This window comes from Hevea brasiliensis, chromosome 6 (genome assembly GCF_030052815.1).
Source record: "Hevea brasiliensis isolate MT/VB/25A 57/8 chromosome 6, ASM3005281v1, whole genome shotgun sequence".
NCBI lineage: Eukaryota > Viridiplantae > Streptophyta > Magnoliopsida > Malpighiales > Euphorbiaceae > Hevea > Hevea brasiliensis.
Window position 1 is genome coordinate 107,159,255 of NC_079498.1, and position 13,509 is coordinate 107,172,763.

At 36.2% G+C, this 13,509-nt stretch overlaps 2 protein-coding genes across 4 annotated transcripts; both read right to left on the reverse strand.

Annotated features, from left to right (window-relative positions):
* Positions 1-294: 294 nt before the first annotated feature.
* Positions 295-3,572, reverse strand: LOC110664817 (uncharacterized). 3 transcript variants are annotated; one of them, XM_021824687.2, is made up of 5 exons: positions 3,390-3,572; positions 2,124-2,787; positions 1,588-1,812; positions 1,240-1,331; positions 295-1,129 (listed from the first exon to the last, which is right to left on the reverse strand). In XM_021824687.2, the coding sequence occupies exons 2-5, from the start codon at positions 2,772-2,774 to the stop codon at positions 502-504; spliced, it is 1,596 nt and encodes a 531-aa protein (XP_021680379.1). In that variant the 5' UTR covers positions 2,775-2,787; positions 3,390-3,572; the 3' UTR covers positions 295-501. The 3 variants fall into 3 exon arrangements, with proteins under 3 accessions (XP_021680379.1, XP_021680372.1, XP_021680369.1); XM_021824680.2 differs by having other exon boundaries at positions 2,124-2,986; XM_021824677.2 differs by lacking the exon at positions 3,390-3,572 and having other exon boundaries at positions 2,124-3,377.
* Positions 3,573-5,539: 1,967 nt separating this feature from the next.
* On the reverse strand, positions 5,540-11,514 carry LOC110658928 (ABC transporter B family member 19-like). Its single transcript, XM_021816713.2, has 9 exons — positions 10,306-11,514; positions 10,117-10,171; positions 9,746-9,921; positions 9,440-9,604; positions 9,043-9,338; positions 8,626-8,942; positions 8,042-8,265; positions 6,021-7,958; positions 5,540-5,887 (listed from the first exon to the last, which is right to left on the reverse strand). Exons 1-9 carry the CDS (start codon positions 11,512-11,514, stop codon positions 5,540-5,542), a joined length of 4,728 nt encoding a protein of 1,575 aa, XP_021672405.2.
* Between the last annotated feature and the right edge of the window lie 1,995 nt (positions 11,515-13,509).

The following is a 13,509-nucleotide window of genomic DNA, read 5'->3' on the forward strand; positions in this document are numbered from 1 at the left end:
AAGGGGTTTTGCCATGCTGGAGAAGCCGGGCACATGCTAAATATATCAGCATGATAATCTGAGAATTTAGCATGTGCCCTTATTCTCCAGCTTGGACTCCTCTCTCTTATGAGCAGCATAAAGTTCAAAAGATGAGCACGGCCCTACTGCTTCAAGGTAAGAATTCTAATTAATCTTCTGATAAGTTGGTTACTATTGATGCCTATAGTGAGGAGTTACACTTGAAATAAATGTATTTCTGTTAGACGTTTCTTGACTCATCTTCTGCATATCTTCATGATCAATCTAGTAAGCTTTAACAAATCTCACTCTGCAGACCTTCAAATGGCCTCTTATTACATGAAAATAAAACTCCACACATAATTTCCATTTATAAATATGATTTGCCAAACTTGCAATATTGTTTGGCTCAATTTACCCTGGATCAATAATCAATATTACTAATAAGTTATTTTTGGACAATGGGGATACATAAAATTCAAACTTAAATACCCTTTTGCATCAACCTCGATCAGATCGATTCTCTAGAGCTGATGCAGCTGAATCAACATGAGCAAGCAAACAAGCATAAACCTTTTGCTTCAACCGATCAACAGTCTCCGATAATCCATTATTATTTTCAGAGCTGAAGTTGTTTCTTTGTTTATCTAGCCACTCATTTGCATGCTTGAGCTGTGACAATGTGACAGCAATATGGTTGTTCTCTGGCTCCATTCTCCGCCCAGAACTGTCCTTACCCTTCTTCTCCTGGATAGCAACACGAAACCCAGTATCCAAGGCTCCTTCGAAGAATTTTAAAAACCAATTTCTTGTTTCATTCAAGACAGCCTCCCTTAGTTCATTGATTTCTTTTGCTCCATCTCCTTTAGCCCACTCCAGCTTCTCAGTCGCTCCTAACTCTATTGAAGACTTTGGAGGCTTCGATGTACTCTTAGCATGACTTAGACCTGTCTTTTTTGTTGTTTTTTCTGTGTCCGGAAATGAAAACTGAGTCGATATTTTAAGTGATTTATCTTTTAGTGGGATTGTTACATTTGGTTGGTCGATGAGCTGTTGCAGTGTGAAGAACTTGGTCAGAGAGTGATGGGGGTTCTCTTGTGAGGCAGAGGAGCGGAGATCGGCAAACATGCTATAGAAAAATATGGAAGTGAGTGACATCTATGAGAAACAATATTATCATTACATCAAATAAAATACTTGAAAAGAAATGTGTTTTGGCACAGAAGATTATGTACTCACTTGAGACACTTGATAAGAATTGCGGTTGTAGATGCTTCTTTCTGAGCTTCTGCTGCGATCAAAGAAGCTAAAAATCTTCTTCTAACCATTCCCTTATGAAATGACAACAAATAATGAGGGAAAAAAAGGGAAAAGAACTGTATTATACATTATAATTGATACAAGAATTGCTGCATGAATAATTTTTTCCTATACTTGTTCTCAAAATCAATACATGATACTATCAAGGGGCCTTACGAACAATATGACTATTATCACAATGCACAAAACTAAAAATTTATCTTCAATCATCAAGCCAACTGAACAGACTGAAAAAACAGAATAAAAAAGCAAAAAATGGAAACGAACCTTCCCAGGCTTCAAGAGGCTTGGAGGCAGAGAGGTCCAAGATATTGAAATCTCAGGAAAAATATTTTTATCTGAATTCAAGTTTGTGTTTTCCTTTTTATTTGGTGAATAGTTTGTTGATGTGCTCTTGGAAGGCACTGGAGTCTCCTTGGCACAGGATACAGCAACCTCTGGCTTTGATGAAATTGAGTCATGTCGATTTCGATGAGGAGTAGTTGGGCGTGCCTGCAATGCTAATGGCAATATCTGTCACTTGATTGACATTTACATCTTTGTGCAAAGGATTAACATTTTTTTATCTTCACAAAAGATTTGAATTGCCATTTGTCTTTGCTGGACATAAAAACTGATCATTCAGAATTTGCGGAGAAAACATCTTGTGATCTATCATGCAAGAGCACAATGGACTATGTAATTCAGTAGCACCTTAATATTGTCAAAGAAAAGAAATGGAAGAATCTTAAAGAAAATCATGTAGCAGAACCTGTTATCTATATCTGCAAGATCAACACGTACGTTAGGCAAGATTTTCATACCTGACCTTTGTTTTCTTGCTGTTTGCCTTTCACTAATCCAACCTTCTTATTACCTGCTCCATTGTCCTCCATCTCATTGCTCTTCCCACCTCCACTTGAGTCAGGTCCACTTATTTTGGAACTTGCTGTCAAAACACCCTGCATATATCTAGAAGCAACAGCAGCTTTTTCCTCCTTTATAACAATTCTGTGTCTTGGACTCCCCTCTTTCCCTTCCAATAATTCCTTAAATTTTGAGCCATTTATTCCTTCACTATCCACTGGTACAGGACCCTCAGATGGTACTAACATTTGCATCAAATCTTTTGGATTTCCCACAAAAGGATTTCGTCCTGGAACTGGTCTAACACCAACTAGGATTGGAACTGGGGTTCCAGCTTCTATTCTATCAACATAGAAAAATTGACCAAGTTGTAACTTGTTATTCATAATTAGGTCGTTATCTTCCTTGGATAATGACACATAGGTCGAATGCGAGGAATCAGATACTTTTACAAAGAAGCCTTGGTTAGGCCATAGCTCTGAGCCAGTCAAGGCAGGAACAATGCTGATAACTTGTAGCAGAACAGACCGATACTCTCCACGAACCTTTGCTTTGGAGTTCATACTCTGAAGAAGCTTTAGTAGCACTCCTGGTGTAAGTGATGCCATTCTTTTTGGTTCCCTAGTACAAAATATGAACTCCTTACCAAATTCCTTTCTTTAGCCAAATTTAAAAGCTGAATGATGCACCAAACTTAGTGTTGGATCATAATTATAGGTACACAGTGAAGGGGCCTCATAATTTATAGGACTAGAATTTTTTTTTTTTCATTACATCAAATTTTTTGAGCACTCGACCACCAAACTATTAGTCTAATGCCCTGCAAATTGAACAAACGAAAACTCCAGAATAGAAGATTCTTCACAATGCATATAATATGGAACTATAAGAACCATGAAGAGCAAAACTCAGATGTTTAATCAGTTCAAACATTAAATATGCATAGCGGATTGCATTGCTGCCTTTAGACCTCATATGATAATCAAATTAACTACAAATTTCAGTAATTGTCTTCTTGGAAATTGACAATATCAATCCAAAGCACTATCCCTAGACCAAAAGATGCTGCATAAACACAAGAGGCTACTTGGACAGCTAAATCTTGATGATGCTAAAGCATAAAATAATTGAGGTACTTAAATGTACAGCTAAGCTACAAATGTTCAAAATAATCTGAAGTATAGACAAATATATAAGTTGATAGAGAGATATGAAAGGAATACCTTTTAAGAAGAAACACTAAACTCCAAGGAAGAAAGTGCAAGAAAAAGATGAAGGATTCTTCTGTGAAGGGAAAGAACGGAGATGGTAGGCAACTTCAACTCAAGACTATGCTGTTTTGGTGGCAGAACCCATTGGCGCGGCCCAGAATCTCTATAGCTTTGCATGACAGTCACGTAATCATCAACGTCTCTTAGCTTGAAAGCCAAGAGATGATTTTAAATACTATTAATCACATACGAGAAATTTTCGCTCATTTCTATTTGACAGGAAATGACGAATGTAACCTCAAGTATCAAATTTTTGTTGCATAGAATCATTGACATATTCTGAGGGTATTTTGGTCTATGTGTAGTGGGTCTCTTTGTGGTCGCATTTCCCTTTTGGAGTTAGAGGGGGTGGAGTTTTTGGGAAGGTGAGGGATATTTTGATGTCTATTCTTTTAATAAGTGTCCTATTCTTGCATGCCAAAATTAATCATTATATTGTCCAATTAGAATTAAGTATACCTGAACAATCATAAATCTTTTAATATTACCAACAAGTGTGTTAGAATTATAACTCAAAATTCTAATGGAATTTGGAGAAAGATTTTTTCTTAATTTGAGTGGGAGAAATATTACTCAATAGGATGGAGAAGTATTTCCTATAATGATTAGAACTCTTATTTTAGTGTTATTCCTAAATTGAGTAGGACTCCTAATCAGATAAAGATTGAGGGAATTAACACCATAAATAAGAGAATGATGGAAAAGGTTATTTGGCTTTTGCCCATTGAAGTGAGTGGCTTTCAGCTCATGGAGTGAAGTTGTCGCCCATTGTAGAGAGAGGTCTTGCCAATTACTGCGGATTTGGCTCTGCTCATTGATGAGGGGCTTTTGCCTATTGCAGTGGAGAGAGGCTTCAGCCTAAGGTGGAGAAAGAATAAAGAATTCAAAAGGAAGGGATTCTTGTACATTGGTGAGAGGGCTCTTGCCCATATAGTTGAAGAAACCCTTTGTGGTGTAGTATTATAATAGTAAATATATTGGGTTATGTCTAGAGGAGACTGAGAAGGACTAACCAATATATTTATTATGAGCAGTTGTGTAGTATGAGTTCTCTTGGGTGTAATTGGGTTTATGGGTAGTATAACTATAAGCTTGTAATAATGATTTATTATTGTTGATAGTGGAAGATGGTATGCCCGTGGATGTAGCCCTATGTTAAGAGGGTGAACCACATAAATATTAGTGTTTTGTATGTTTACTTTATTTCTTTGTAACTTACACGCTTTCGTAATACAAAACAAAGTGTTTATTACAATAATAAGATTCACTATATTGTCAAATAAATATTGAATGTAATAATAAAGTCAAATAAGCTTGATTATTAAAGAAGATATTATTAAAAGAGGCAACCATGAACCCTTAAAAGATCGGTCTAAAAATAATACTCAACGCAACTAAGCCTTTATTCCAAAAATTTGGAGTCAGTTATATAGATTCTCTTTCTCCACTCTAAACGATTTTATGTTAAACCTCGAAATAAATCTTTCTATATTGATTTTTCTTATTATATTGGACAATCTTGGGATAGTATATTGATTAATGGCATCAAGAAGTATGTTTCATCAAAGTTTACTCATATTAATAATTAATTCAACCAACCCCAATCCATCCCAACTTTTTTTTACCCTAATAGTTTTATACAGTGCTTGAGATATATGTATTATTAAATAGTCATACTCATGCTCAATAGCTTTCATCAACATTAATATTTTACAGTTAAAATGTAAAGTCAGTATTTGAAGTGAGAGCTCATTATATTCTACTTTAATCCATAATTTATTTAACTACAGGACAATAATATACATGGTAATTTAGTCATGGACAGTTTGGTTAGAGATGATTCTAGTTAATTAATATAGTCCCTTTTAATTTTGATTTCGATTATTAATCTAAGTCAAATTTTTTAAAAAGAAAAAAAAATTCAATATTCAATATTTAAAAAAAAATTATGATATAGGGCCATTCTGTGGCTATGGACGAGAATTGTTGGAGAGATTCAATATTCAATATCTTATGGATCCATTTGGAAACAATCAAAACAGATCTAGCCTTAATGGGCTCTGGCAAAAATGGTTAACATTTACAACCCAGTACGCAAAGAGTCAAGCAAATGCAGTGGCTTCAGTTTCAGCTCGAACCAAGCCAGCATAAACACCATTAAGATGGGAATTCAAGAGGGCATCATGACTTCCATACTCCACAACTGCACCATCTTTCACTACAGCAATCATATCAGCTTCTCTAATTGTAGATAGCCTGTGGGCTACTACTACTGTGGTGGCTTGCTTGGAGACCTTCCTTAGTGCCTTCTGGACATGTTTCTCTGATTCCAAGTCCAATGCACTACTTGCTTCATCTAGCAGTAGCACTCTTGATCTCTTCAATATTGCCCTTGCTATTGCTATTCTTTGTTTCTGGCCACCTGATAGTTGAACCCCATTCTGACCCACCTGAAAATCAAGAAAACAAAAATTGTCATTGCCAGGGAATACAACTTGTAACAAGCATTGGCGACTAAATTCATATTCAACCAATAACTTTAGTTGTTTGGGTCACTTAGGACTGGATTGTTATAGAGCTTACCTGGGTTCCATATCCTTGAGGGAGGCTGCTGATGAATTTGTGAATGTAAGCTTCCATTGCAGCCTCCTCGATCTCAGCCCATGAAGCTTGGGGATTTCCAAATGCAATATTTTCTCTTATACTTCCAGCAAATAAAGCAGGCTCTTGACCCACCAAAGCTATTTGTCTCCTTAGCCACTTGACATTAAGATCCCTCAAATCTATTCCTCCCATTGTCACCTTCCCTTGATCAGGATCATAAAACCTTTGTATCAACCATATAACAGTTGATTTCCCTGACCCACTACCACCCACCAGTGCCACCATAGTACCTCCTTTGACCTTCAAACAAAAATCCCTCAACACAGTAATCTCAGGCCTAGAAGGGTATGCAAATGATACCATTCTAAGCTCAATATCTAGTGGTTTTGATCTGTCAATTTTTCTAACTTTCTCTTGATCATTACCTATCAATGGCTTGCGATAAATAATATCAAAAATAGCAGGAATTGCTGTCCTGGCCATGGTAGTGTCTGGTGCTAGCCCAGCTAATTGTCCAACTGAAAAAGAACTCAACACAAGAATGAGGAAAATTTTGTACACCTCACCAAAGTTCGTCTTGCCTTCTTTTACAAGGTAGGCACCAAACCAAAGGGTCAAGGTATATGCACCATACATTGCTCCTTGAGAGAAACCAAGTGTTAAACCTAGAATCTGTGATCTTTTCACAGATTTCTTCTTGGGCTCATCTAAGGCTCTATCAAAGGACCTAACAATTTGTTCTTGGGCAGAAAAGGTTGCTATTGTTCTTATATTTGAAACAGCACCTGCAGCAATGTTGCTAGCTTTGGCATAAGAGCTATTATCTAACTTTGGCCCAACATTTATGATCAAGCTCAAGTAGCTAGCACCAAGAGTGAAAGGAGTTAGAACAGTAGCCAAAAGGGTAAGTCTCCATTCCAAGTAGAATGATACCCCAAGTCCAACAGCAGCTGAACATAAACCCATTAACAAGACTGAGATTCGATCACCAAGAACTGATCTGAAGCTGATACAATCAATTGATAGCTTTGAAACAAGTACTCCCGTGGAATTGTCATCAAAATCGAACCAACCTGGTTCTTGTTTTAGTATGGATCGAAATAAGAGGTTTCTTACTCTCATTGTTAGTTTAGTTCCTGCCCATCCACAAAAACCTTGCTGGCCTGTCATGGTAAGAATACACCCTATTCCTAGACCCAAAAGAGCCAAAGAGATGTGTCCAACATCTCTCTTCAATTTTGAAGGGTTCGGATCAAAGTAGATTTGAAGGGCAAGCCCAAGAAGGAAAGGAAAGACTGAGAGAATTGCACCTGCATGCATACCAGAAAGGAAGCCAAAAAGAAGCATGAAAATTTCTGGTCTTTGGAGTTTCCATATCTCTGAGAGTTGATATTGTCCTGGCTTTGGCTTCTCTTGCATTTTCTCTTCTGTTTGGTTCTCCAAATGCATAGATTTCAAGTGCCTTGATCTTAATGTTGATCTTGACGTCTCCTCCACATTCTTTGATCTCGAATCATCTACTGATTTTCCGTACATGGAATATTCTGCCTCCCTGTAAGCACCCATTTCTTTCCCAGTAGGTTTTGAAACTGCTTCAGAGGCAAGCTTAACAAGGTTATAGTAAGCACCGGCCTTTTCCATTAGCTGGCGATGGTTACCAATTTCTACTACAGAGCCACGATCAAGAACGACAATGGCATTGGCATTTCTAACTGTTGCTAGCCTATGAGCAATGACAATGGTTGTCCTACCATTAGAAGTCTTATCAATGGCTTGCTGGACCATAGACTCAGACTCTGCATCCAAGGCACTAGTGGGCTCATCTAAAAGAAGGATTTGAGGGTCCTTAACCATGGCTCGAGCTAGCGCAATTCGCTGCTTTTGCCCACCTGAAAGTTGAGTTCCTTTATCTCCAACCTGTCCAAAAGTAGCAAGAGTTAACCTATATTTCTGTATATAATCTTATGCCTGCAATTTTACAAGGATTGTGTTCGGACTACCTGAGTGTCATAGCCATATGGAAGGCCAGAGATAAAGCTATGGGCATTGGCAGCAATGCAAGCTTTAATTGCTTCTTTTTTGGTGGCATTTTCCTTCCCCATCATCACATTTTCTAGTATGCTAGTGGCGAAAAGAACTGGCTCCTGCCCAACCATGCCTATTTGATCTCTCAGCCACTTCACTTGCAGTGTCTTCAGATCATGACCATCTAAGGTAATCACTCCTGCAATAACATCAAAAAAACAATCTTATTAGGAATGCAATAGAATTCCACTCGTATATAGAATTGCTATTTGATGATAGTTATGACATTTTTGTTGTCACATTATGCAGAAATTATGTCATTTTCATTAATGTACTTTGTCTAGTTTTTGGTTTTGGAAGTATGGCTAAGTATGGCCAAGTATGGCTCTCTGTTTTTAGGTAGAAAAGCTGATGATGTAAACAGTAACTAAACATGTGATGACTGATGCACCTTTTGTAATGCTATATATGCTTATGTATTGACTTAATGAAATGTGAGTTTTCTCTACTTCTTTGTCTGAAGCAACCTACACTATTGATATAGATTGGTAGGAATTACCCTTAATGGGGTCGTAGAACCTCTCTATCAAAGCAAAAATGGTGGACTTGCCACCTCCACTAGCACCAACCAATGCAAGAGTCTTTGAAGATGGAATGACGAGATTGAGAGAGTTGAGAATTAGAGTATCAGGACGAGATGGGTAAGTAAAAGTAACACTTTTAAACTCAATCCTTCCACGAACACTTGACAATGTCCTTCCTTGGGAACTGTAAGGATCTATATCAGGAATTCTGTCTATTATTTCATACACCCTGCCTGCTGCTACAATGCCTTGCGCGAATTGGGCAAAATATGTCAGTGACAATGCCAAGCCCCTGTTGCAAAAAAAGAAGATAATATTTCATTTCTTCTCATTGCATTAACAGCTAATGGCTGGAAAGATTAAAATGTCTCAAAAAGAAAAGAACTCATTACCTTCCCCCTACATTGACACCAAAGAAACAAGCAATGGCAGCACCTCCAGTAATCTCACCCCTTGAAACCAAGATAGCCCCATACCAAAAGGCCAACGCCCATGTTGCATATGTAACCAAGTAGATTACTCCCATTCCTATACCCTTTGCAAACCCAATCTTTGCCCCAATAGGCACTGACTTTTCCAAAAACTCAGCATATTTCTCAGCCAAATGATCCTCAGCAACGAAAGAAATTACAGTTCTAATTGAACTAATAGCTTGTTCAGCAACCCCACCAGCTTTCTTATATGAAACCTTTAATTATATAACAATCAGAAACAACACAAAAGGTTAAACAATCTTATTTGAGCAATTAGCAGAATGCACATCAGAATTCTTTCAAGTTAGTGCCATACCTCTTCTTTTGTTGCTAGACCAACATAAATGGCCTTATAAGCCATGCCAGTGGACATCATCAATGGAGTGACTGAGAAGACTACCAAAGATACCTTCCATGACCTTAAGAATCCAACAGTATATCCACAGATGAAAGTACATACCTGACGGACGAAATGTGCCATCTGCAATTACGTAAGAGAAGTTCACACAAATCACTTCTATTTATCAGTCAATGTAAGCTCATTCACAATTTCGCCGGCCTATTAAAATTAGAAAAACATCTCGCAGGCTTAATCACAATTAGATAGAAAATAAGGATTGACCTTTTCCCCCATCACTTCTTGGATCTGTGCAACGTCACTTGAAATTCCATGCATAACATCACCTGTGCTGACTTCAGTATCATAGAAACTGATATCTTGCCCTAGAACTGCTCGCAAGTAAATGGTACGTATTCGATGAGCTGATCGTTCCCCCACTAATCTCCAACAAGATATCTCTGTTTCATGTAACATTTTGTTACTTAAAGAGGAAAGTGATTTTGATTCTGTCAAATAAGTCATTAGAATTCTGCAGTAACATTTAACAAATTTTGAAGAGGCTTGCATACGTTTCAGTGAAGAGAAAATCATAAAATGGATTTTTTTTTTTTTGCAAAATAAAAGTTCAGTGATCATACTATAATCTTTCTTACCTAAATATGCTCCAACCGCAACTATTGCTGCTAGTAAAGTCATTTGTAGACAAATCTGTAATTACAAAAAATAAATAAATAAATAAACGACGAGCTTAAATTAACACTAAGAAAATGAATATAAAGGGAATCCCTGCTGCACAAGGCTCCCACAAGTTATTTTAACAAACAAAAAGTGAAAATGTGTACCTTCTCTACATCCTTCATCATTTGGGATTTGTCATCTAATTTGGAAATCTTGTTCACAAAATCTCCAAAGAGATAAGAATACCATGGAAGAGCGCCTCCATTTATAAGAGCTCCTAAACAACCCAAAATCACAAGGACAACATCCCATTTTGTTGAATACTTGAACAGACCAAACAGCCCAATTTGCTTTGGTGCTTCTTCATCATAATCATCATCCTCTTCATCTTCATCTTCATCATCATCTTCTTCATCACCACCGTACCTCAATTTCCAATCAATGTCATCATATCCATGATTAGATTCAGCACCATAATGATGGCTAGTTGATTTGCAATCATCATGCACTTGATGCCTCATACGGTGATGCCCAGAATGGTGATGTTCAAGTACTCCACCATGTAATATCCCATGATCATGATGATGATGATGATGCCCTCCATGTGACATGCCATGATCAATTTGACTAATACCATCATGCTCAAGTTCCATATAAGCATGTGAAACTGAATGCCAACGAGATTCAGTCTCAGATAAGCATGCCACCTCTCTCTTAGCATCCTCGGGTGTGTAATAATCAGTCACACTAAGTTCATCCAATGTAGCCAAAGGACTAAAACCTCCAATTGGCTCTTTCTTTTTAGTTTGAAATGTTGAAACCCCATGATGGGATTTTCCATAACCATCTGAATTATAGTTCTTTACATGAACTACTAAAGTCTGATCATTGTCTCTAGCAGCATGGCTTTGTAGCTCAAGCCTACCAGAAGTAACTACACTGCAGCTAGAATTATAGTCATAATATGGATTTGTAAATCTTCTAAACCCACCATAATAACTGCGAGAAAGGTAATAGTCATTGGCAGATCTTCTAAAAACTCGACTGGCATTTGATGGTGTCCCAGGTGTCCACGGGCTAAAGACTGCACCGAAGTTTCGGTTATCTTGCCACCCTGAGGGCTCAAACTGCCATGAAAGTTCACCCTGCCATGACATATCATTCTGTGAGGCAAACGGAGTTGGTCGAAAACCACGAGGAGTCCTTCGCAGAGTAGAAATCCTGGATATTTCAGTAGAGCTGAACTGTGTAAATGAAGGTGAAGCATAGTGTGAAGTAGCAGGTGTTGTTCTGTGCCTGCGTTGCCTGCGGTGACGATGGTTTCGAGAACGGTCGTAGGAGTAGTGGTCGATTTCGAAGGAGGAATCAGCCATTGATATTGAAAGTGTTTGAACTTTGATGGGGTAAAGAAATTGCAAGGGAGAGTGTTAGAGAGAAACTTTGTTAGGCCATGAGCGAAAAGAACAAGGTTCAAGTTTTCCTTTTTTTTAGCAAAGAACAAGGTTGAACTTAGTGACTAATGAATGTTCAGATTCTTTGATTAAGCCGCTTGTTTTTGCAGCCTGCAAATTCAAGATGTTCATCTATTGGAGAATAAGTCCTTAAAAATATCGTTAATTAGGAATTATCTCCATTGGCACGTAAGAAAGATTTTTTTTTTCTTTATTCATATATAATGAAAAGGATAAATTGTTCTTTCATATGCCATAATTAATACTTGAAAATAGAGCATCATAAAAATAAAAATTTATTATGTTAGTATATATTTGAAATTATAATTATCTTAATTTTATATTGTATTAGTGTATATTCAACCTAAAATTCTCTATTTCTATCCGTTTTAATTTAAATAATATGAAAAGATTAAAACAATCTGCATTCTTTCGTTAGAAATATAAATTTATTTTTTTTAAAAAAAGTTTTCTTACCAAGTTTTCGTCATTTTCTAACCCTTTCTTTGCTATTTACAACAACTTGTAAGATGCAATAAGAATAGTAATTTTAGCGTTTTTTAGTGCTTGGGTAGTCAGAAAATGAGTTAATGTAGAATATTTTATTAATAAAAAAAAATTAAATCATTTAAAAAAAATACTTTTTAAAAAAAAAATTATTTTTAAAATTTTAATAATTTTATTAAAATATAAAAACATTTACATATACTAAACATAAAAACATGCCATTATTTTGACATTGCAATCAAATAATTTTTATTTTATGTTTTGGCCTAACCCTTGTATTTGTCTCCTTTATTGCATTTGCATCATACAAGCATAATATAAGTTATTAATAAGTTGAGTATTGATTGTTTCAAACAACGCTTTTGACAGAAAGAGATCCATGTTCATATTTTAAACATAAATTAGTTTGAGAAGAGAGTTCAAAGCTTTATTTTTCAAGTAAATAACAAAAATGTGAATTCAAAGCATAGGTAAATAATAAAATTGGCTTGTTTGTGCAATGAATCAATGGATTGGTCTACCTTACTACGGTGGATGGCAAGTGTACAGTATACAAGGCTATAAGGCCGGCCCTTTGAATATCTTTATAATAGTGCCAGGAACTAAATGCTTAATGATGTAGGTCAAAAGATGAAGTAATCAATTCATCTGATAATTAATATTAAAAAAAAAAAATCTCCCATAATAAATTCATGTTTCTTGGACCAAGTTTTAATATTGGAAATAGTTGTTAACAGGTTCTCCAAATGTCTATCACAGCATTAGCAATTGCATTTTTGAGACTATCTAAAACTATACGCAAAAGGGTCAATGGCACTTTGTAATGACCAAACATAAATGGGTTTATATGATTTTAAAAAATAATAAAAATACAAGACATGCAAAGTTTAAAAATGATTTGCAGTCTGTCCAATGGTCAAGAGATCAACAACGTTCTAACATTTGAAGATTACAATAATAGACCCATCTGGCTGATTCTGTCCACTGATGAAAATCCCAATTAAATAATTCCAAAAGTGGAGATTACAAGGGTGCTTTGTTCACTGTCAGCAAGCTCTAGTTATTGAATTTCAGGATACTTCTACTAAAATAGCTTAAGTTAATTGGACTTGTTTTCCTTTGCTTATATTATCCTTCAATTCTGTGTACTTGACTAATGTGAAACTATAATATTTTTCTAAGTTTATAAATCCAGTTATCACTTGAACTAAATGTAGTAGCCCATTTAGAGTTTCTGCTCTTCTTTATAATTTGAGTCTACGAATCTCTTCAGTTTTACTAGTCTATGCATCCATCAGGGTCTAGTTGAAATTATCTCCAACTCAAAAGAGATGAAAACTGTTACAATGTCTAAAGTTTTGAGTTACCTCCACGAAAATAACTTTAGTCAATTAGACTTAACCGTCCCCT